Source organism: Rhipicephalus microplus, chromosome 5, assembly GCF_043290135.1.
Source record: "Rhipicephalus microplus isolate Deutch F79 chromosome 5, USDA_Rmic, whole genome shotgun sequence".
NCBI lineage: Eukaryota > Metazoa > Arthropoda > Arachnida > Ixodida > Ixodidae > Rhipicephalus > Rhipicephalus microplus.
This window is the reverse complement of record NC_134704.1, coordinates 114,516,199-114,541,585: the sequence shown is the minus strand read 5'-3', so window position 1 is coordinate 114,541,585 and position 25,387 is coordinate 114,516,199. Positions and strand designations below refer to the sequence as shown.

General features: G+C 43.3%; 1 protein-coding gene across 1 annotated transcript; it reads left to right on the top strand.

Moving 5' to 3' along the window:
- Window positions 1-11,141: 11,141 nt before the first annotated feature.
- LOC142817901 (uncharacterized) lies at window positions 11,142-22,366 on the top strand. Its single transcript, XM_075895846.1, has 5 exons — window positions 11,142-11,254; window positions 16,228-16,290; window positions 18,439-18,527; window positions 21,760-21,919; window positions 22,017-22,366. The coding sequence occupies exons 2-5, from the start codon at window positions 16,287-16,289 to the stop codon at window positions 22,277-22,279; spliced, it is 516 nt and encodes a 171-aa protein (XP_075751961.1). The 5' UTR covers window positions 11,142-11,254; window positions 16,228-16,286; the 3' UTR covers window positions 22,280-22,366.
- The last annotated feature ends 3,021 nt before the right edge of the window (window positions 22,367-25,387 follow it).

The window sequence follows — 25,387 nt, the reverse complement described above, 5'->3', positions numbered from 1 at the left end:
CACGTGATGTGTGGCTCTGAAAGCAGTGGTAACAGTCTCTCAGTTCTTCCAAACAGTGTTTAAATGACTACTGCTTGGGGAGCGCTCAGAGCAAACAAGTTATAGCTGGGTGAGGAAGATTTTTTTGATCTCACGAATCCCCTGAAACAGAAGTGGTCGGCCCTCGTTGATTTTGCGGATCCGGAAAGGTGTCGGGCTAGACGCCTGTAATACAATCCACTTCTGCGATAAGCCGAGTTCAGCGTAATCACGCAGGAGCGCCACACCTTCAATTCAGGCGAGCGAAAAAAAAACACGTTTATTACATAGCCTAACCATGAGCAGTGCTAACAGCAACAAGTTTCAATAGCAGGTAGGCACAAAGATATCGTATTGCTTCAGCCACTTCAAGTGTAAATTCAGAGCGCTTGTGGAGTTTCGTGACAAACATGTTTCTGATTAGAATTAAATTTAAGTGTCAGTTATTACGGATAATTATCACGGCACAGGTAACTGCATAAAACTTAGTACTTCATGTATCTTGGCCATATATTAAATTATATTCTCGATGTTTCATTGTGTTTTTTGTTCGGGTTGTTTCGCGAGTGCTAATTATTGGAAGCATTTTTGGGATTTCAAGTATGTCAACACTTTTCATTTCGTTATTCGAAATTTTCAAATATTATGCACTTCTGCAAAAAAAAGCAAAGAAGGTCTCGTTAAGTTTCGTATTTTCTCTGTGGGAAATATAAAAGTTGATGTTTTACTTACAATAAAAATTTCACTTGATGGTCAGCGCAAATCCATTTTGCTTCCTCTCTTTGTACCATTGGTGCCATCCCAGGCAGCACAGAAGGTTGGCCCAATATTGGGGATAGATCGGCATTGCCTGGCCCACGAACGGCCCAGTTTTCACAACGTACCGCCAAGATTGGCTATGCCAGCCAAATAGAACGGCGACGTTGGACCAGCGTTGACAACGTACCCCCAATATTGGTTCTGCCAGCCGAATAAAACGGCTATGTTGGACCAGCATTAACAACATTCCGCCAATGATGGCTGTGCCAGTCTATTAGATTGGTTATATTGGGCCAGCTTTCAGAACTTTCCGCCCATATAGGCTGTGCCGGCCTATTAGAACGGACACATCGGGCCAGGTTGTACAAGTAGCAGCTAATATGGGCGGAGCCATCCAATAAGATTGGCCCGCCGTTTGAACGTTATTGCCGGCGTCAGCTGAAAAGTCAACATCACGATGTCATAATATTAGAATATGAGCCAATTTCTGCGTGTGCTGCTTTTTGGCGCTGTTCTGGCCCCAATTCACGGGCCGATTTTTCAAGTTAGAGAGAGAGTAATATATGTGCCGGGCACAATATTAGAACTATCTTTTCGTCATTAAACCATGCCCCGCCGCGGCGGTCTAGTGGCTAAGGTACTCGGCTGCTGACCCGCAGGTCGCGGGTTCGAATCCCGGCTGCGGCGGCTGCATTTCCGATGGAGGCGGAAATGTTATAGGCCCGTGTGCTCAGATTTGGGTGCACGTTAAAGAACCCCAGGTGGTCGAAATTTCCGGAGCCCTCCACTACGGCGTCTCTCATAATCATATGGTGGTTTTGGGACGTTAAAGCCCACATATCAATCAATCAATCATTAAACCATGCACAGCTCGTTGAAATGCATAATCGTTGGTTGAAGTTGTGCAAGGTAGACTTTTTAAGTGCGAAAAAATTACCGATCAAGTTTCTGTCAGACATGACGTCCGATGCGGTGCTATCCGTACGTATGACGAAGCTGCTGCGGATACCGCTGACTTACGCGTGCGTGTAGACGTCGAATATCTGACGCAAACATTACCGTATCATGTGTCGGGCTAGCTATCTACGCGACCTATTCGAATCTGTTTTGCGTTCACAGCACAGTACGGTTAACGGCACTTGCTGCTGCTTGACGTGTGGGAAGAGCGGGGGTCGTCAGTTGCGTTATGGTGACTGAATCATACAACATATGCAGTTGCCGTGATATAACACACAGACGCTCGTGCGCATGCACGCACGCGCTATATTCATGCAACGACCACACGAATTCCCAACAACATCGCAGCGAACGGTTGGTAAGGTGTTGCGGAGTGTGTGGGCGTCGTAGGGCACCCTGTCGGTGCCCAGCTCGTTGCGAACGCGAATTTCGGCGTGGAACGCTTCTTTTTTATGTACTTTTTTTACATGTGCCCAAAACGGTAGGCTGCGTGATACGAGCACTAGGACACACAAAAAAAGAAGAAACGTGAATGCATAGGGCAAATCGTTAATAACAAAAAAAAAACACGCACGCTCACGCCACTGCAGTGGCGTGAGCGTGCGTGTTTTTTTGTTATTAACGAAGCACATGTGCTTCCATAAAACATGACAGCCAAGAATGATGAAGTATTCATTTACATACAAATTACTATGAGTTGCTGAAACTCACGCAAAAGAACATAATTTTCTTCCTTGGATATTGATCAAGTGCCTTGGAATTATGCTATGTGAATTTGACACATCAACAGTGCATTATGATTCCCACCATAAGGGACCACAATCTTGGCAAGTAATAGAAGTACTCTTCCCACCTGATGTGCACCTAACGTAAAGAGGCCTTGTTTCTCAAGTTAGCAATATATTATATATATATATATATATATATATATATATATATATATATATATATAACCACTGGAAAAATATACCAGGTGTAACCAGAAAAAGGTGCACCTGCAGTTTTAAAGTTTAAAAGAAGCAATGACATGCCAACCATCCAAAATAGAACGCCCGAGAAAGGAGCATCAATCAGTATTACAGCAGCTAAAAGCCTGCTAACAGCTGAAGGTAGTCACGCTGCTCTTCCATTCAAGTATAGTGTATATACACTGAGAAAAGATACTGAAGATACACCATCAGCAAATGACAAAAGCAATACAGACATAGCTTTTTCTTATAATACAAAAAGTCTTTAGCTGAGGAGGCAAATAAGTCATTGGCACACAATAACTGCACAAAAAAAAAGCTGTCGCACGAGGCTGTCAGCGCTTAGACAAAACAGGCAAAAATACAGTAGACTGAAGAAGGGAAAACCCATAGCAAAAGTTACCATACTCCTGAGTTCTTGCTTTGCGTGCAAATGAAGCTAGCGTGAAGTTGAACACTAGATTAAAGCACCACAATCAAAATCTGGAAGTCAATGCTTTAGGAATAATACAAAGTACTGAAGAAGCATGCAAAGAGCATTCCTGTGTTGGCAAATATAAAAAAAGACTGAAAGCTCTGTGGCCCTGAACAAGACAACACCACAACCAATTGAAGAGCCGTTCGGACACACCAGCAGTTCTGGCCAACACTAAAAAGTCACAAAAACATACCTTTAATGCCTTTTTTACAAGAGAACTTCAAAAGAAATGTGCATACACCAATGCCAGAAGTATCGATGGAAGCTATTACTCATATTCAGCTCTTCATTGAAACACTGACAGAAGATACTTGTACCTGGATGCTTAATTACTTTGGTTCAACTCAAGAGCGTCGACGCCAAGTGGCAAAAAAAGTATGATGGAAGACTACAATGTGATCAAATGCACACGTCAATCACCAACCAAGGTCCTATGCTAGAGTGAATATCGCAAAAAGTCTTGAACGCCTAATGTCACTGGCTCATACTCAGCGTTCTCAATCAAAATCTTGACCTCCCACACAGCATATTATTTCAACAACCTGCCACCTCTCACCATGTCATGAAACAAGCTCGAGTATACACAAACCCTTTTCAACGTTAGGTAGTTAGATAGCTCCACTAGTGCTTCACTCTCGGAACACATAGACCAGGGCCGTAACTAGACGGGCAGTGAGGAGGTTCTGAGCCCCTGAAGTATTTTCATGCTCTGACTTTTCATCAACAATAGCTTAATCTGGGCAAGTTGTTTCATCGTGGTTGTGTTCTAGTAACAGTGAGAGAAGTTCAGGAAGAGACAAAAAGGACAGGAAAGAGCGCTGACTGCCAACTAAATTTTATTGAAGGTACTACGCCCACTTTTTTACAGAGTACAAGAACAGTGCTCATGCACAACGACACATGTGAGACCATGATAATATAATCTTAACTGAGAAAAGAATACTCTCTCTCCGAATGGATGAGTGAAGGTATACTGATGCACTGATCCATGGCCTTCCTGACAAGAAAATGCTTTCACAGTCTCTCTTTCATTTCTTGTTCTTGCTTTTTTCAAAAACAGTGTTTTATGAAACACAGAACTGCACTTACATTCTTTACAGTGTATGGCCATGCGACTACCATAGCTATTCTTGACATTTTAAGCATGCTGTCTTGCTCAAACATTGGGGCATTGCCCAGTTTGTCTTATGTTTACGTTTCCACGTGTCAATAGTATCTCATACACAACATTATATTGGCATTCAGTATACCTATTCTCGTGATGAAGGGTGAAATAGTGGCTATTCCTGTTGCTTGTTAGTACACACACTTTTGAAAACTTACAAGGGATGGCAAATAACAAGATAAAATGATATCGGCTTGCTATTTTCTTTATATTGTGAAACACCTTATGTACGTACGGTATAGCATGCAAAGATCTTTGGTCATTCTGTTTTTATTTTGGTCCTGTTTTGTTTAACTTGACTTTCTGCAGGAGCGTTTAGCACACCGGTGTGATGGTGCTGTTGGGATATCCAGCATCCTTTAGTCTTTTAATCTGGTTTTTAAGGCTTACCTCATCCTTGTGCTCACATGACTTCTGAAGGGTGGCCTCAATGCACGTGGTGGCTATTCCTCTGTGTAAATTGTGTAAATGTGTAATTATGTGTTATGATGTACTAAAAAAGATGTCCCAAGAATCAGAATAAGTGACAGTAGTCAAAGTTTTTGTCACTGCCTTTATACAAATACCAGTTTATTTGTTGCCTCCTGCAGTATTTTAGGGCCTCTTATATAGATAGGATGTTTTCTCACTTTTATTACATTTTTGTATTGATGATGCCATATGCTCAGGAGGTAGAATGTCGTTATGTTCTTTCTGATAACTTCTAGCTTCTGAGCAAAGATAATGTTTCAGAAAAATGAAAAAAGGCTAGCATAATATTAAGACATGGGAAGAAAGCAGAGTTTATCAAAAATGAATGCATTAGTTGGGAATGAGAAAAAAAGATGGATGACAGGTCAGTAATGTCAAATAATTTATATTAGGACACATGAAATGTAGCAGAGGGTGGCAGGTGATTAGTTCCAATGAGATCGAGAAATTATCAGCCATAATATGAAATTGGCTCATACAGGACAGGGAACATTGATTGGGCTTCCACCCTGCAGTGGACATAATATAGGCTTAACGCTAACAATGAGCAAAGTCTGTGAAATTAATGCTCCATGAAATGAGCAGTACTGCACAGATTGCTGTGCTAGACTTCCCATTTTGCATGTTTTTACCAGCTTATCCTGCTCGCTGTTCAGACACAAAGCTTCACCAGAAAAACAATGTTATACTTGGTGAGGATAATGCCAGTGAATCCAGTGTTTTATCTACACCTTTTCTTGCTTAAGTTCTCCTCCAAACTATACGATTTTTCTTGGAAATGCTCTGCTTACAGCACACCAACCGATCAAGTGAAACAACTTTATTGGGGTCCTGCAGGACGCGCCCTAGTATGCAATCACCATTTCACTTCACGTTACAACATACTGGTGGTAAAAATATTCTCTGGCAGGGTACAGAAGTGCATGCACTGAGCTAGCTTGTGCAGCGCGGTCTATTCCAGAAAGCTGAACCTATGTTTGGTACAGAATTTTGTAACCACACGATGCTTGCACAGATTAAATGTGGCTACACATAGCAACTTCTGAGCTTTTTTATGAAATGATCTCGCAGTATCTGAAAACATTTGTTTTTTTGTTCACTTCATAGTTCCCAGTGAAATATTTCTCTTGTTCCTCTCATTGAATAATGGCACTTGGTGTGACTAAGGTGTTCCTAATGCCTCACTATGAGATCAGAAAAACGATTCTCCTTGAAATTGCTTCACAAGCATTTCCTAAGATATTGAATGACACTGCTTGCACATGTACAAACATTTGCTAGTTTTATTGAGGGTTGATGATAAAGGGAATCAGTTGGTGCATCCAAGCCGGACAGAGATTGACTGGCCCTGAAAAGGGCCGTTTAGTTATATATCTTGCAGCTTGTTCCAGGTAGACAGGAATTCATTCTGTTGAAATGGTAACTCATCACACTGGTTCCCAAGCATGAAGAACATAACTTGACGCTAACACTGACTCAGATCTTCTGAAATGTCATAGAGGGTACATGAAGGCTGGGTACATGAAGGTTGCAGTTATACTAACTGTACAGTCAGCATGCTTGTGTGATATGTGCATAGCTGCATCAAAGCCACGTGTGAGAATTGCGTGAACAGCTGAAAATCTCAATGGCAGCATAGCTTAAGAAGTCTGTCATCCCTTTTTTGCCAGTTTCCAATATCATCCTTCCCTTTTCATGCATCTTATTTCAATATATCTGGGGTTTTAATTCTCAAAACCACGATATATTAATGAGAAGCAAATTTTGAACATCTGGTGTTCTTTAACATCTTCACTTGTTTGCAGCGCAACACCAGAAACACAGGATAGGGAAGGAGCAAAAGAGAAAGAAAAGACGGCACCGACTCTGAAAAAGACGGCACTGACATCATGACACGCACATGTCGTGATGTAAGCTGCCCAAAGAGTGGCCTCCCGTGAGAATAGTGAAGAATTGGGAATGGGATCTAGCAGTAAGGGCTTTGTGTGCAATTCACAAACAGTGAAAAAGATCCACCAGGGGTGAACCACAGGTACATGGTGCACTCTGGTTGAGAGAGAGCAGAGTAAAACAGATGTGCCAGACAGGAGATTATAAATGGTTTTGTCTGGAGCTGGTGCCAGACCGAGCTCTGATTAAGCGTAAGGGAGTATTGAGCGCAAGGCCAATCTGATCCCATTCCTGTGATGGGGTGCAATGTGATGACAGGTGCGAATTCCATTTTCTTTTTTTTCCATGGGTTTAGGGAAATAATTTTTCAGGGATCAGATGAAAATACCTCCGACATACATAATAACATGCTTATTCTTGGGCGTAGTCATGCCTAGCCACCAGATTGGGAGAAAAGGGAATGTTTCCCGAAATGTGCGATAAAGTGTTTGGTGCTACGCCTTGACGGAAGTATTGATAGGTGCTTTGGAAATCGGTACGCCATTTCTGTAATCGTTAAATATGCAACTGCATGTGCCACTTCTAAGGATAGCGTGACACTCCCAGCCATTTCGGGGTAAGCCATTTTAATCTACATGAAGATGTTAATGAGCCCGTTCTCCATCACAGCAGTAGCTGTGGCCATTCCTTCAACTAGGCCTACTGCAGCGCCAACTAAACGTCTGCATGAATTTAGCGTTAGTACCGTAGATAATAATCAGCACGTGCCTTGGGTTCACTTCGATGGTGTTGTGAATTCATCTTGCGTGACAATGATTTAAGTTGCATGCGTGCCTTAATCATTATTGCAATAGGAGAGCATGATTTATCGTCACGCATGGTGTTGCTTAGCTCGGTCCTCAGTGTTCGAAGCAGGTTCCGCCTTGTGAGTGCATGAGAGAGGCACAAGAGTTGATTTCTGCTCTGTGTTTCTATAATTCCCTAGCCTGTATTATACAGGAAGCGGATAGTGCTGGTGTGCGTCAGCTGCCTCGGTGCGCTCTCAACCGCCTGCCTGGTAAGACTGATAGCTCATTCTATCAGCACCTTGTCGTACTCCCTCCTCACACTGCGACATGTCCTCCACTTGGAGGACATGATGACGGAACAAGATGATACGAAGCCCAAAACCGCAATGTTTGCGAGCCACAACCCGAGCAAACAATTCAACGGTGAGACCAGAAAATCTACCTGACTAGGCCTGGAGCAACAAGCCAGAGAGCATATTCTTGGCTGGATAGGTGGATGGATGTGGCCGTACCTTTTAGATCGGGCGGCGGCTAACGTCACCTAGCCGTAATGCTTAGTGAACTAACCACTAGATTTTTTTTCCCCTTTAAATAGTAAAGTTGGACGGGTACTTTGAAGTGAAGGGTTTAAATTTCAATCGTGCCTTGACTTTAGCCACCAATCAGATAACCTCCTTCTAGTTAAGTCTACCCGCTTAAAGTCTATTTTGCCCTCCCTGTCCCTAAACACCAGTGCTTTGAAAAACTCTGTGCCATCATCTTGAACTATAAGGTGAAGCCCTTTACAGAGCATTGTCAAGTGTTCGGCAGTTTTTTCTTTCTCTTCGCACGCACTGCATATTGTGTCTACCTCTTCATATTTGGCCCGATATGTCTTGGTTCGCAATACTCCCGTCCTGGCCTCAAACAGTAGAGAACTACCCTGAGTATTATCATAGATTCTTTCTTTGGCAATTTCCTGCTTAAAAGTTCGATAGATCTCTAGTGCGGACTTCTTAATCATGCCAATTCTCCACATGTCAGTCTCCGTTTCCTGCAGTTCCTTTTTAACCGATAGTTCTTTCTGGTTTGGCCACCTGCTGTTTTCTAAGTATTTACCAGTCAATTTCCTGGTTCGCTTCCTCCATTTTGTATTGACATTCTTCATGTACAAGTAGCTGAAAACCTTCATAGCCCAACGCTCCTCCCCCATTTCTCTCAATCGCTTCTCAAATTTTATCTTGCTGCTAGCTTCCCTGCCATCAAATGATGTTCATCCCATATCACCTTGTACTCTCTGGTTTGGTGTATTCCCATGAGCTCCTAAAGCAAGCCTACATATTTCACGTTGCCTAATTTCTAATCTTGCTTGAACTTCTGACCTCATGCACAAGACCGCGTTGCCGAACGTCAGCCCAGGAACCATGACCCCTTTCCATATTCCTCTCACAACATTATACCAATTGTAATTCCACAGTGCCCTATTTTTCATCACTGCTGCATTCCTGTTATCTTTAGTCGTCATGCATATTTCGTGTTCCCTCAGGTACTCGGTCCCATTGCTTATCCATACGCCCAGTTATTTGTATTTATCTGTTATCTCTAGCGTGACTTCCTGTATTCTAAGCTCACTACCTTTGTTATCATTAAAAATCATGACTACTGATTTTTCTTAACTGAATCTAAAATCTAATCTATCTCCCTCATTACCGCAGATGTCCATCAACCTCTGCAAATCTTCCTTGTTGTCGGCCATTAGCACTATATCATCTGCGTAGATTAATGCTGGTAGTGCCTGATCAATGAGTTTTCCTTGTTTGACTAAAGAGAGGTTGAAGCCAAGTCCCCTTGCCTCTAATTTGGCCTCTAATCCTTGTAGGTACATCATGAATAAGAAGGGTGACAGTGGGCACGCCTGCCTAAGTCCACGTTTCACCACTGTGGGCTTAATTACCTGTTTTTCCCACTTTTAACTACCTTGTTAGTTTTATAGATTTCCTTTAAACGATTAGTGACTCCATCTTTTACACCCTGTGTGTCTAGTATTCCCCACAAGTCCTCTTGAACCACGCTATTGTACGCTCCCTTGAATTTCTGCAGGCCGGTAGGAGACTTCACAGTGCAGCGCCTGATCTTGTGAAACGGCGCAGCCATGCAGGCAGGGCATTCAATTCCCTCCCTATTTTTTGTATACTACTGTCCTTGTGTACATCGTAGAACACATAACAGTAATGATAGCAAACAGATAATTGATTCGGGTAGGCTTGGTGTTTTTATTTAAAATGGAACAACGAGGAAGCTGCTGAAGCTCGTGCCTGTATACAGCTGCTTTATATGGAGATGAAACTTTAACGAAAAAAAAAATGTAATGATAAACAGTAGGCTCATAAACATTTCTCTGAGGGTGTATGGAATATATGTCCCATGCAAGGCTATGCATTGCAGTCCTTACTGCATTAATTATGTACACGTACTGCAGGGCATGCAAGTGTATGTAGACACACACTGACGAAATGACATTTTTTGCTACATACAAACGTGCACCGCACCAAATAAGACGCACGTGTTTGTATAGTCAGGGAACACTCGTGAATATTGATGAAATCACACAGCTCGCTTACAGTATAAAACAAACACAATTGCGAACAATAAAATGCGACGCTGTTTAAAGAGGCGGACCCAGGTTACGAGGAGAATTATCAGTATGGCATACACACCACGTGTCAAGCTTTTGCAACATCTAAAGAGACTAAATATGGAAAGTTGCCTTTGTAAGTTAACATGACAGTACCAAATGGAGAAGCCACACGAGAGAACAATTCATCGTGGGCTAAAGAATGTGTTTTAAATATTATACACAGCTTTGCAAGATAATATCGACGAGTTTTACTCGTCTAGGTGTGGGAGGTGTAGGCCTGATAAAATGCGATGTTGCTTCAGAGCCTTTCTTTCGTAATATTGCAATTTTATTCAACTCTTTGAAACGCGGCACCGTAAATTTCTACTGGGTGCTCGAACACGGCAAGCAGGTCGCGGGGCAAAATCTTTGTAACATTTTATTCCCGAAACAGCGATACTAGCAATGCTTGAGCTGTACTTGCTGTTTTCTAAATTGTAACCTTCTCAATCTCATCACTGTGATCAGGAAACAGAGAGGAAAAGTACAGCAGTAGTATGTAGAGAAATATTCAATTTCAAGCCCTTTAGCAATATCATCTAAACAAATTGCCAGTTCACTGTTGAATTCTCGATGGAAACAAACAGCTGATCAGGGACGCAAGCTTGGCTTGGCACTGGCTTGGCCGTTCATACAGAGCCAAAAGCCGCTGAAGGAAACTGGATTGCGGATCGTATTGAGACAAAATATTTTATACATTTTTGTTTTCTTTGTTTCATTTCTCTAATTGCTCTTGTGATGGCGTGGACCGCGCTTCGTGATCTCATGTACCGGCGCACTGTTTTTAAGTTTAGTATGGCGCACGATAATACATGATTGCGTGCTTTAATTTAAAAAGGCTCGCGAGTATGGCAGCAGCACTGCAATGTCGGGAAGAGGCACGGGGAAGAGGGTAGTAGTAGAACCAGTAGCAGCTGCATGCCCGGGTGGAGCGGCTGATGCCCAGCAGATGGAGGAATGTCAACCCGATGCCTTTTGTGTTGGCTGTTCTGGCAGTTCCGCCGACTTTATAGAAAGAGACGACCCCGTCGCTTGTCCTCTTCTCTTTTCCTTCGGGCATCAGAGACAACATTGACGGACGACGTGTTCGACTTCACCGTGCACGTGAGTATAGGTTGGTTTTTCATTCGAGTGAATTCTTGTTCAGATTTGCAACTTGTCGACTTCATCCTGATCACCTGTCACCGGCAATAAGTCACATACGTGTGATATTTAGGTGAAATAAATGATAATGCACATTTTCTGCTACATTTGCGTGACTTAGCTACACCAGGACATGAGGTAAAGCCTTTGTCGCCTAGCCACTAGCAGGCAAGATCGATCACTCGCATCCTTCAGTTCACGAATCAACGCGCCTGCCTTAAAATTAGTAAGCTGCTCGCAAAGAAATCTTACCGAGGCAATTTTCTTTTCTGTGAACAGTGCACCGTAGATTTGTCTTGAATAACAAAAAAAAACTTGAAAAATAAATGTCGCGACCTTTTAGAAAACGCCGTGTCTAAGAGCTAGACGCGGCATTTTGTAAAAGGCTCATTAAGTTCAGTATGTTTTCGTAGTTTCTGCTTGAAATTATTATTGTCTATGAATTTCATGGCCCAATCTTTTGCTTTGGCTGAAAATCTCGGCGGCAAAAACTTTGTTCAGTGTCCCTTTAAGGGCAGGTGTAGATGCCATCATTTCAGTCGCAAATCTTTTTGCTAGTTGGTCGGCTGGTTAACAATAAGGGTACTAACTAGAGTTCCAGATTTCATTAGCAACACATCGTTATGGCTTCATCAGACGCTGCATTATATACATTCTATCCTCGTTTTTAAATAGGTGTACCGTATGGTCCACTGTTACAGGAAACAAGCGAGCTCATGGACAGTGAGCCATGTGGTGCTAACTGGCAGCAAGGCTTGTGAATGGGACGCATGCGCATAGAATCGGGGTGCGCCCAGTTTTGTCTGCCATTTCTCCGCCTGTACGCATGACAGCATTGGAAAGCGCATCCGTATTTTAGCTGCGCAATTTATCTAGCCCAGTGCCTCCTGCTTCAGGGATTTCCTGTGAGCACAAAAAATGCATGATTTTAATCGATGCTGCAGTGTTTTGCAAGTTGTCACCGTAAAGCACATCATATTTTTCGGATAATGCTCGCTGCAACTAGCAACTTTCGATGACTCAAAATGCTGTTCAGGTCTGATGTAGCAAACATTTTAAGCTCGTCCTCGTGACCATGAAATATTGGTTTATTAAATAATGGAAGGCAGAGTTGGTATCAGTTGATTTACAGTGTGAAAATGAAAAGTGCGAAGGACCGTGCCTCGCAAGTAAGCCCCGAGAGCATGAGCAGAAAAGTAGCAGATGAGGATGCTCATGCGCTGCATTTCCAAATCTCACCAGCACTAATGCTTGACGGACTGCTGGCCACGCACTAGCGTGTTCTTTCTGAAACAGGACTTTGGCCCTGTAAGCAAGTTCTTGAAGGGCATAAGTAAAACGTAGAATGGGCCCCCTAAATGCACCCATCCTTGAACCATTGGGCTTATGAATTAGTGCCCTTTTCAAAATACAACTATTCTGAGCTATAAATTGTGACAGACAGTGCATGAAGTTTAAAAATGGGAAAAAAGTCTTTAAATGTCCCCTTTATACATAGTGTTCTTGTGATGTCACTTCTGCCGTTGTCGCCCTCTCCCGCCATGCCCGGGTAACTCCCTGGGTACCTACGGCAGCTCACGTGCTGAAGTGCGGTTTGTTGGGGGCTCGTCATCTGTTGCTGTGAACGATGTGGAAGCATTGTGGTTTTTTGTTGTCTTACTTTAACGAGCTCATTGGATTAGGAAGGCCTCGCTCGTTCACTCGATACAAGACCAGGTAACCAAGATGTGCGACACACATACCAGCCACGGCGTACACCGGCTGCCCGCCACAACCTATGAAGGCCTATTATCTTGCTTTCACTACAAATTGCCTGGCCCAAAAACAAGTGAAAGCTCAAAATCTCTCGAGCCGCAATTTTAAGAGTGGATGTGCGAAGCGCAGCTGCTCCCATCGAAAACTAGTCGTGCAGAGCTAGGCAAGTTTACAAGAGATATAATATTATGAATATATTGTCACGGCCTACGCCACCAAAGTAGCAATGCCCCCCCCCCCCCCCCCCAAGTGTTTTAAACAGTGCTGATGTTGAGCTTGAGCCTCTTTGATTGCAATTTGTGGAAATAGTCGAGGAAAATATTATACAAGGCAGATAGCGACTTTGCGTGGTGTGTGCCGCGGTAATGCCAGTCATCACTTTATTTTTCGCGTATGCTTTAACACACTTTTCACTTTGTATTTTGCTTTTGTTGTACGCTAATGTACAGTGGAGTCACTGAACATGATAGAGACCGTGTATAGAGTTAATTGACTAATTAAAAAAAAATTCTGACGCCCAACTTGAACCGATCGGCTATACTTCAAAGTGAACTAATATTGTTTCCCATTCTTTATAGTTTGTTTCAATGCAATGCCAAATCTCCGCGATCGCCATCACGATTTTAACCGCCTTCCTCGCCATCACGATTTTAACTGCGGACAAGTTTGTATGTACAGTATCTTGGTAAGCTATATCTGTTTGCAGGTAAATACTTGGCTATGGCACTTACCCGTAATGAAGTTGCACCTGAAGATGCAAATATTGCAAAGTTTCTTCAAGTAGCTTTTGTTAATCTGCACCAGCCAAATACGCTGGTACTTTTAGGAAAATCGGAATGTGCGTTCTCAATTTCAGGTTATAACTTTCAGCGAAGAAACACCCTAAGCTCTGCTCCCTCTGCGTGGACTACTAAATCAACTTGCCTCACTAGCAGCTCATAATTTCTCAAACTTGCATCGTGAGGCAAAACTAAACGGGTGCAAGCACGAGGAGACAACATGGCAGTTGTAGGCGATAGATTCGGTTGGTGCCCGGGCATGTTGGTGGCGCATTTCGGAAGTGACGAAAAGGCGCTGCGAGATGCACGTGCACACTTTGTATAGTTGCTGTATTGGACAGCAAACTTTTTTTCTTATCTGAGCAGTTTTACCAAAGGAAGCTTCATCATATGGCGTGATAAATGAAGCGAATCCACAGGTTGACTCACATCATAGCCTCACTGTGCTTTTGTACTTTTTTTAGCTCGCAAAATTTATTTGTACATATAAGTGACAACTTGCCAGTAATAAGGCAGCACTTCTTTCTTTACCATATGATCATCTCCGGTGTGCTGCTGCCTCAATATTTCAAATCCTAAGCATTCACACCATTGTATGCTAACTTTTCCTTCAAAGTGAGACAAGCCACATGTGTATCGTAGATCAAGAAGCATGCCAGTTTTACGTACTTGCAAGGTAAACATCAGAAATGCACAGTTGATCAAAAATACTAGTTTAATGGTGCATCTACATAGCAGAGCACCTGTGGCACCTCGGGAAGAAGATAATGCCACATATGTTACAAGGGATAATTAAAAAAGACAGGGGACGTTCCGTGAACAAATAGAAACAAAAATAAAATGGCACGTGGCAGCGAGCGAAGGCGGCAAGGGGGGGGGGGGGAAGCCCGTGGGACTTCAGCGGATGAACATAAGGTGTGTGTTTAATATGTGGAAGAAAAAAAAATTCAAAATTTTGGCGACTGAAATGAGTGTGACTTAGTGAGTGCGCTCATGACGAGAGTAAACACGGTTATTATTTTTTTTTTCAAATCTCTTTTGAAAGCCACAAAAAATCTGTATGTGGTGCAGCCTAACAGAAGGTCCGTGAAGGCAAATTATGAATTCGTCGTTGTACAAAGGCCTATATTTTTTTTTCATGCGCACCATCCTCGCCGCGGTGGTCTAGTGGCTAAGGTACTCGGCTGCTGACCCGCAGGGCGCGGGTTCGAATCCCGGCTGCGGCGGCTGCATTTCCGATGGAGGTGGGAATGTTGTAGGCCCGTGTGCTCAGATTTAGGTGCACGTTAAAGAACCCCAGGTGGTCTAAATTTCCGGAGCCCTCCACTACGGCGTCTATCATAATCATATAGTGGTTTTGGGACGTTAAACCCCACATATCAATCAATCAATCATGCGCACCATAAATAGTGCTCAAAATTTAATTGCATATGTTGTTTTCATCCTCGCTGTATTCCGTGCTGTTTATGATGTAAAAAAAAAAGTAGCACGCTGAAGTGGTGCTGCTTTTGGGCAACAGTTGAAAATGGCGGGGTGCATGAATGCGGAATACTGCCGCTTACACTCAAATCACTCTTGTGGTCACCTCCCATTGTTTGCAGCATGTGTTGTGTATACACAGCTGCATATTTCCTAGCTAGAAAAATTTGATTTTAGGTGTTTCACGCCATTTTCTATGTAACTATTCCACAATTGCACACACTGATCAGCAGGCTTTCAATTGCGCTGAAGGACACAGGTGCCATAAAATTCATAGTCGATTCTTTCAAGAAACCGTATGTAAAGGCTGAAGCTTCATGTGTACATACACACACACATACCATATTGTTTTTTGTACTTTATGAAAGCTGCGAAGGTCTCATGTGCCTCCAAGTGTAACCTGTCCTATTTATTCTCCATCACCGCAAAAGTTTTGTGAGTTTCAAATAAAAGTACTTTGCGCATGGCCACTTTTGGGTAATTTTTTTGTGTAGGTGTTTTTTGAGCAGCCTACAGTGTTTACTTTATAAGCCTGTATGTATATGTTGCATTATAAGGATGCAGAATGTGTGTAGCTGTACAATATAGATGAAGTGTAAAAATTAAGTGTGTCTATTGTAGTGTTCTTGCAACCAATCTTACCCCCGTATTCTAGAACGTCCCTCCACTCAACGCTTCACCTTCGCTTGAGATGGCTGATGGGAGCGCCGTCTCTAAGCAGAGAAAATTGCTGCATGTCAGCAATAATCTGCTGTGATTCTCGAGTAGCGCAGCGTCGCTTTCAAACGAGCAGCGGCACAGTGCTCAACTCTGTCAAGTGAAGGGTGAAAGTCGAGTTGGGGAGCATTTATGAATATGGGGGTTAGTTTTGTTGTCTTGTTAACCTGCCATTAACACTGGATTGATGCTACTTTGCTCTAGCTGTACAGTGCTCTCCAAGGCTCAAGGAGGCACCGCACGGGGAAGGCTCGGAGCAAACCATGCGTGAGTTTCCTTTCATTGTTACACTATGCACGTATTAAGTGATAGACTTTAATGTATGCTATTTGTATTGTGCAAGTTTTTGGGGACATACAACTTCCAACACTTATATGTTCTGACGAAAATCACGCAAGAATGAGAGAAGCTTGTGCAAAAATTATGCAAGAGTGTAAGAAGCTTTTGCAGAAGTCTGTGAAACGAAGTTTTGAAATTTTGTGGCAATGTGTCATTGTACAGTGGTCAACAGTCTTGCTCAGCATGCTTGACTGCAGGGCTCCCAGCTGCACAGGCACATCTACGGAGTGCCTGATGCATGAAGGGCCAAATGTCAGCCTGCACACTGGTGCCTCTTATCCCCGTTTGTCTGTTACATCAGTGTCTCTTGTAAAGGGGATCAACTGTGCTACCTTTTTTTTTCGAATGTAATGAGTTCTTTTTCCAGATTATTGTTGTTTTAAGGTAGAGCCTCACATTTCTATCAAATACTGAAGATTCTATTTTGCCTTCTAGATGCTATGAAGTCACTCCTTGTGTTACAATAGAGTGAACACTGTTATGAGAAAAGCTACTTTATGGAGTTAACTCACTCCATATTGACTTAACACAGAGAATTGGTGAAAACTACACTCCATTCCAGCTGCATTAGGAATAATATTCATTTGCATACTTCTGTTTCTTTTGTTTGTTTGTTGGCTGGAGGTTTGGAGTATAGGGTGGCCAGAGGGCACTGTGTAGTCTTTCTTCATCTTCCCAATTTTGTGAACATCAATTGATAGCCGTATGGGAAGCAGCCAGCATGCTGAAACAGCGGTGCAAGCATGCAAGATGTTCACCATTGCATGCAGTCAGTTGCTGTGAGCAACCTACTGCATACAATTAACTGCGAGTGGTGAACTAACGCTGCACTATGTGTGCCTCCTGGAAAGCTGCAATGGTAAAGTGCCACAATCGTATAGTAACATGGATAACATCGCAATTTGTTTGTTGAATAATTTTGCAACAGAATCAATGGAGTTTTGGATAAATTTGTGTATCTGCTTGGTTCATCAAAGCTACAGAGTCAAATGCGGTATATACTCGCGTATTATGTGTACTTTTTTGTCAATCCGGTCATGTGCGAAGCTAGTAGGAATCGCTGGCCTAAAAGCTCAACTGGGAATATATGTTGCAGGCGCTGTCACAGCTGTCTCAAAGCGGATTGTCATTTGTTTGCTAAGCCTGTTCAAATGCCCCCATTTTCTTGAAGTTCTTCCGAACAGTGCTCACAAAAACCAGTTCCCACGACAGGGTTATACCAGAGAACATAAGTACTCTCCAATATTTGTCGGGAACCCAACGTAAAGTAAGATGCAGACAAGGAAGCGCGATGCCAACACAGTGCTGTGTGTGTCGCCCTTCATGTGTGTGTGTGTCCATTCCTTGTCCCAGTCTTCTATTGCGTTGTGTTCCCTCCGATATCTAACCAACACACCCAAGCTTCTATGCTAAGTCTTATTCAACGCACTCTTCTGCTGGCTTCCATACTGAATATTGCATGTCGAAGAACTCCACGCTGATGTGCTTAGCGGTAGCACGGTTTCAGTTTTCTTCGGTAAGCTTTATAACAGCAATCTGCCTCGTATATAATTATTGTAGCCTATCACAAGGAACGGTAAAAACGCAATGGCCAGATGGCAAAACCGAAAAAAAAATGAGTGCGAAAATTTGCCTCATCTAGTTGATGTGACAGGTCCTTGCACGGGTTCAACATCTGTGCTGTGTCTCGGGAATACATTCTTGCCGTGGAAGAGGTGGGAAGATAGGAGGCAAACCTTTAGGCATTTCGGACTGCACATAAACAGGTTTCAGTTTTCAAGTTCGATATTCTAGGGAAAGCATAAAAGTTCATGGAAGAAGGGACCTTGCACTCAGTCCATTTTGTGTAAGACTGCACTCGCCTGCTCGACAAGAGATGTGCCTGACCAGAGCATCATGAAGTCAAATGTGTCTGTGTGTGTGCTGGCAAGGTGGCTCAGGCTGGTTGGGGAGGGCAAAGTATGCGAGCAAAAAGTTTCTTGTAGTAAAGCAGGCTGGCTAATTATACTGGTGAGCAAATTATGTGAGGATGCAAATTGTGTGAGTAAATATGGTATGTACTCTTGTATGTTTCAGCTCTATTGCTACGGATCCTGCGGATCCAACTTGGCATCCGGCAGCAACAAAGAGAGGTTCTGCAGGAGGTGCGACAGCTGAAGCACAAGGTACGCCTCTTGTCCGTGCCTCAGCACGCCCAGCCAGCACAGCGCCCCTCTGACCTTCCCCGGCTGCCTGCTGGTACAATTGGAGAAGTGGAGGCAGCAGAGGCAGCTGTGCAGAGTAAAGCTGTGGCTGCGGCTTTGGTGTATATTTCTTGATTTTTAATATGCCTATGTAACATGCAGAAATTTAGTACTGCTTTAAGATACTGTGTTTCGGGAAACAAACTTGTCAGGTTATCTCATGAGCCACTGTACTACAGTCGAATATGAATAATTCGTGCTCAAAGAGGCCAGAAAATTTGTTCAAATTAAAAGAAGTTCAAAATAATGAAAGTTACCGTAATTACTTGAATCTAACACGCACATTTTTTCAGGTTAAGAGAGTTCATAAATCGCATGTGCATTAGAATCGAGTACGAAAAAAAAATGAATATGGTCATTCTATTGCCATCGCCACTTACAAAATGGCCGCCCCCTACGTGCGTCGGCATGGCGCGTCGGTCATTTCTGCCTATGTGTTTCCCATGCGCGGCACTTCATACGTGTGCTGAGGAGTTCGTCATCTTGTAGTACATTAGCATCGACGGCATGGTAGGGCCGACTCCAAAAACTCGACGAGTGCACTACAATGCTGCTTCTAAAATAAAAGTCGTCGCGTGTGCCGGAACGGACAGAAATCGGGCCGCATCGCGGTCATTCGGAGTTCCCGAAACGTGCGTGCGGGACTGGCGGAAACAAAAGCAGAATATTGTCGACAGCAAAGATTCACGCAAAGGCTTCAGTGGACCACAGCAGGGTCGGTTTCCACAAATTGAAGAGCTGCTCGGCGAGTATGAGATTAAGCAGTGAGCGGCACAGCGGCCCGTGACGACAGAACTGCTCCAAGTGCAGGCTATGCAGTTAGCCTTAGAAAAAGGGCTAATGCAGAGCCATTTTAAAGTGAGCAGGTGCTGGCTAACGAACTTTATGAAGAGAAAAGGCTTTTCCCTCCGAAGGCGAACGGGCATATGCCGGAAGTTGCTGGAGGAGTACGAAGAAAAGCTTCAGAGTCTTCAGAGGTTCCTCCTAAACTTGCGGCACAACAACGGCTACCTGCTTGGGCAAATCGGGAATGCCGATCACACGCCTCTTTACTTCGACATGCCTGGCACCACAACCGTCTAGGAGAAGGGGGCGAAGTAAGTTTGTGTACTGACATCGGGCCACGGTAAAACTAGAGTGACAGCAATGCTCTGTTGCACGTCAGATAGGCATAAGCTTCCCCCGTACTTCATATTTAAACGAAAGACGCTCTCAAAAAGAGTCGTTTTCGCGAGTGGTGTGATCAAGCGGGCCAACGAGAAAAAAGGGAGCGCGTTGCAACCGATGTCTTAGTTTTTTTTTTTTTTTTTTGTCTAAAACCGGGCGCGCGTTACAATCGAGGGCGCGATAGAATAGAGTAAATACGGTAAACGAGCGGAGGGCTCACCATGTAGTGATGCATGTGCATGGAGAAGTTTTATTCACAAATTACAGGACATCCGTCATTAATTAAAGTAGTCAATACGTGTCTGTACACGTTGGCCTTGCAACGAGTCAACAAGTTTTGCGTGCAGTTTGCAAAGCATTTGTACTTCGGCTTCAGTATTCTCCTGGCAAAAGAAGTTGCGCACGGCAATTTCCAGTGCTGACACTCTTCGAAGACAACTGTGTTTCCACTGTTACCATCTGCGCTGCAGCCGGAGCGTGGCCAGCACATGATGAGAATGGAGGAGCGTCTCCACCTGGAGAAAAGCAGATCGGCATTCGAGAGAGAAACACTCCGCGGCAGCTTTTTTTTTTCTCTCTTCAAGCGCGGTGTTGAAAGGAGAAGAGTCTCTACATAGCAGGAACGAAAAACAGGGAAGCGTGACACCGGCGTGTTGCAGATCGGCATGAGAGAGCCAACTCTCTGCGACAGCTTTTTTTCCCTCTTTCTCTTCATGCGCAGTGTTAAGAGGAGAAGGGTCTCTATGTGGCAGGGACGGAAAAAGCCGAAGCGGGGCACAGGAATGTCGCAGATTGGCATTTGGCAAACATTCCACCGCAGTCTTTTCTTTCCTTTTCTTCATTTTCTTCTTCAAGCACAGCGATGAGGTGTCTGAAGTGCCACCGCAGGATTGGGCGGGGTGCTGAGAGCATTTTCGGAGCGCGGTATAGCTTTGATAGGACCACAGCGTCAGTTCGAATTAAGTGTGTTGGAATTAATGAGATTCGACTGTATTTACTATAGTCTGTGAAGTCCGAGTGAACTGTCCTAAGCTAGCAGACGATGTAGGCGGCATCGTGTGATTGATGGGCAGTGACTAGCAATAGCCTGCTTAAAACAGACCTTCAGTAATTTTGTTCATTTATCACCCTATTTCGTGTCCGCTGCGGCTCTCTCTACTTTGAGCTACAGTTCACCCTGCCTTGTGTTAGCCGACTTCTTACTTTTTTTAAAAATCTAACATGCACCCAATTTCGCAGTGTGAAGAAAACTGCACCTTTGTTTATTGTGATGAGATTTCTATAGCGACATGCCTCTTTGTTGGCTATCACAGAAAAATATAAACAGCAAATGGTGCGACCATCTAGTGCGACCTTTATTTTTCTATCAGTTTCATCTATGACCAAGATTTGGTCGCTCAAAGGTTGCCTCTTAGTACGCCTTGATCATGTTCATTTATCTTGTTGTGCTCTGCTTACAATGCATTGATTAAAAACATGCCCAAGCTTCTTTTTGATTTCCACATATTTTATCGTTTTTCACCTGTAGAAGCTACTCCTGGTCAACATTCAGGCAAAGACATTGTAACCTCGAAGAAACGTGTATTGGAATTTGAGCACTGTACAAAGTAATTATACTATTTCATAGCTAGAATCAATATTTATTAAGGGTTATAACAGTGTTGTATTTGATTTCATAACAGCGAAACTGCATATCAGAGAAGGACTCTGAAAGGTTCTCACACTGAGTGTATTTGATTTCATAACAGCGAAACTGCATATCAGAGAAGGACTCTGAAAGGTTCTCACACTGAGTGTGAGAGGGCTGATGTGGAAACCATTTTAGGTCAAGTGAGTTGAAGTTAGCGTAAAAAAACAATGAAATGTTGTGATGCCCAAAAATTCAAGTTGTTGTTTTCAGTGTCCTCTTCTTGTAGATTTTTATCATGAAAACATTTCGATGTGCTGTTGCGTTTACCCCATCTATGCTTCTTGCATTTTTTTACAGCGCAAGCACCTCCTGCAGATTGGGGGACGTGGCCTCCGAGAAATTGGTGTGAATGCCATGAAGGCTGTATTGGCACATGATGTGCAAGTGCTGTACAGCCTTCATGGCAGAAAAGGGAAAAGGGCCTTTGTGAACCTGAGGCTCTGTAGATTAGTGACAGGTTAGACTTGTTCATTGTTTTATGTGTGTGTACCCTTGTGTATTCTCTGTACTGCAGTGCTTCATGTGTACTATGGTATTTCTGTTCTTGTATGCAGATGTCATCTGCCAAAAAGCAGGGTGCGACCAGGCGGAGGCCCTCAACTTTATTAAGAGGTGGCTGCCAGGGTCTGGTGATCGCTGTGGGGGCAGGAAGCGGCGCTTCAGAGAAGCATTTGTTGTGGAGCAGCCCGATGATCCCCACTCTCAGAGTGCAGATTATCGGCTGCTCACGGCAGCTGGCTTCCTGCCCAGCCACAGCAGCCAGGGCCTTGACAGCACCACTGTCACTGTGCCCCCGACGCAACCTGACCTGCAGTAGAGCGGGCCTTTTTTAGTTGTGTATATATATTTTTCAATGTATACATTTTTTGTTGTACCAAATAAATAAAAAAAAACAAAGAATAAATAGTCTGCAGACTGTCGGTGGTGCACTGTTCGGCTAGCTTATGCTGATTCGGAAGCACCATCACCATGTTTTAGTTACAAAAAAAAGCTCTAAACTATGAATATTCTCGATTACCATGTGGGGGAAATATGTGGGGATTGCAAGTGGGGGACATACGCTTTCAACATTTACTTCCTAACGACTTTTTTCGATCTGCTGTACCAAATACCAGTACCAAATAAAGCACTCGCTATTGCAAAAGATAAATTGGTAAAAAAATAAACTACACTTCTAGTGTTAGCAAAGGGAATGAGGTATAAAAGATGAAATAGATCGAGTAACTGCTTTCAGTTCTCGGCATTCAATTTTCTGTTGCCCCAAGTATACAGGGCTGCAAAGCTACAAGAGCGGGTCATCGAGGCATATTGTTTAAATCTTCCGGTAAGAAAAATTCCCTACTAATAATCGTTACATAATGGCAAGCCAATCAGTAGCCAATATTCGTCGTGCAGGAAACATCGGTGTAATAACGGCATTTGATTGGCTGCAATGTGGCCCTGGATTGGTCCAATGTCGGTCGTACATCCGTAGCCAATATTCGTCGTGCAGCAAACATCGGCGTAAAAATGGCATGTGATTGGCTGAAATATGGCCCAATGTTGGCCGAACATTGGCAGCTTTGTCGGCAATACGATGGGCCTTCGTCGGCCCAATGTTGGTTGCATACTGGCTAAAACATCGGCAAAACGTCGGCCCATCATTGGCTTGAACGTCGGCCCGACATTGGAAGAAGTTGCACTTCCGACGTCGGCCCGACGTCGGTGCCGATGTTAGCCGATGTTGGTCCAAGATTGGTCCAACGGCGGCGTGCTGCCTGGGATGAGTGCTTCACGTAATGGAACTGACAAGTGACCAGTAGGTTAAATTAAATCCTAGTATAAATGAAAAGAAGATAAATTAGAGTCAGAAATTCCTGCAATTTGTTAGCAATGAGAGTAGGATTTATATTTCTAATAGGACATACATGCAACCACAGTCTTGTGGCGTACGCTAGAGGGAAAGAATTGAAGCTGGAGCATGAAGTATGAAGTCCACCTCTTTCCTGTACGTAATCACTTAGCCCGATGGTGTCATGCTCGTCAGTCATCAAAATTAGACAATACATATTGTTATCCAGCCCCACTGAATCCTGGGTTGCTCATGGCTTAAAAGAAGTTGCATGGTGACAAGCGGTGACTTAGTCGCGATCACCAGTTGACCAAGTCAAGCCACAACACATGTGCGATGATCCTACGCATGCGTAGCAAACCATCATGCCACCACCATACATTAACCAGTATTGTTTTAACTGGTTGAAACATGTGAGTATACGGCTTGAAATTAGCTGTGAATAGAAATATGCTGTTTAGGAATGTTTCGCGGCATTTTCCCCTTTGCATTCCGTGATTATATTCACTGACCGCTAAACTTTTCGTTCCGCTAAATAAAATAACACCATAAAAATTGGTTGTTGGTCTCCTTAACAACAGAAAAGGTGGACCAACTCCCTAAAGTGGCTATAACATTGTGCCGGCTATGTCATCATCTCATAAGTTTTGCGTTTGATTTAACAGACTGAAAAAAAAATCTACTTCACCAGCAATTTCAACACTACAAATGAAAGTGACATGATATAAAAAAGCGCTGCCATTTATGACTAATATATTTATGAATTACGATAAGCAAAACACCAGCTCATACGGCCTTGCGATCGTCGTAAAGCATTGTATATGTTGCGCAAAAGCCACAGTTTTATTTTACATGCAGTAAAGTGTTTTTTGTGCACTACCCTTAACAAGATTTGCTAGAACACAGAGCAATTTAGGGCAGCGCGATTTTATTTTACACTCTTTTACGATACCTAAGTATGCTAACTTTGAAGGCCTAGTTAGAAAGGGCTGGCCAGGTTTTAAACTGTAGCCTAGAGATCTTACGCAATGTCCGCAAAAATACGTTGCGCCTGTCTAACGTTTTCAACTGGAACAAACACAGAGCAAATTACAAAGCGTGCGTGGCGATCTATCATAGCCTGAGCAGGAGAGAAGCTTGCAGTTTTCTGCATAGCACCAATGTGACCCCCCCACCCCCACCCCCTCACTATCCTTTTTGTTCTTGCGTTGCAATGCTTGTGGAGTGATAGGACGTTCTCTTTTTTAATGAAAAGTGCCCTCATGCTTCATGTCGGCGCAACTAAATTTAAGGAGCGCGCAAAATACACTTCTGGGGTAATCCAGGAATCGCTGGATTTATGTATAGAAGTGTGCTTCTAGTTTTTTTTCTTTCCGAGCATACTTTTTTCTAAAAAAAGCTTTAACTACTAATTACCTGATCGTTTAAGTGGTACATTTTACATGTCTGAAGGAAGGCAATACGTAAGACTGTGCTTAAATGTAAATATTTTATTTTTTATACTTCCAACGTTTTCTTTTATTTGCTATGATAATTTTCAGGAAGATATTTATTGTCGACATCTTCAAGTACCTTTAACTTAACGCGCTTCGCAAACAAGAAGCTTCCAATACGATGAAAGCTTCACATGTCTAAGAAAGTCGAGAGGCTCTGCATCACTGTAAACAGTTTACACCCGAAAATAAGGGTTCCCTGTTTTGTCAGAGCACTCTTATCGTAAGGTCTTAGTTATAGCCACGCGAAGGTTTTTTAAGGGTGCAAACTGGTTTATTGTGCAATAATTAGGGCAGGCTAGCAATGCGTCGCGAGAACTCGTAGATGTCAACGCGGAAAATAAGTTTGTCAGAAGTCGCAAAAGTTTTCGTGGCAACTTCTTGATAACCAAATTTCAAAACAAACAAGCCAGAGTCTCCACTAAGCCACACAAGGCTTGAAACAGGCTTTGTTTTCTTCAAATGGCTCATGAACAGTGATTTATGCTCGTATTCTGCCCAGCTCAACAGATATACCCTCTGACACTCTCAGCGTTCCTCGCCATGTTCAAGTCCAGCAGGTTGGTCTGGCCGAGATTGTAAAATAAGCTACCTTTCACAA

Excerpts from the sequence above, each read along its gene's own strand:
- LOC142817901 (XM_075895846.1), top strand. Across the intron at positions 18,528-21,759 it reads TGCGACAGCTGAAGCACAAG|CGCAAGCACCTCCTGCAGAT; the intron begins GTACGCCTCTTG and ends ATTTTTTTACAG. Across the intron at positions 21,920-22,016 it reads GCTCTGTAGATTAGTGACAG|ATGTCATCTGCCAAAAAGCA; the intron begins GTTAGACTTGTT and ends TCTTGTATGCAG.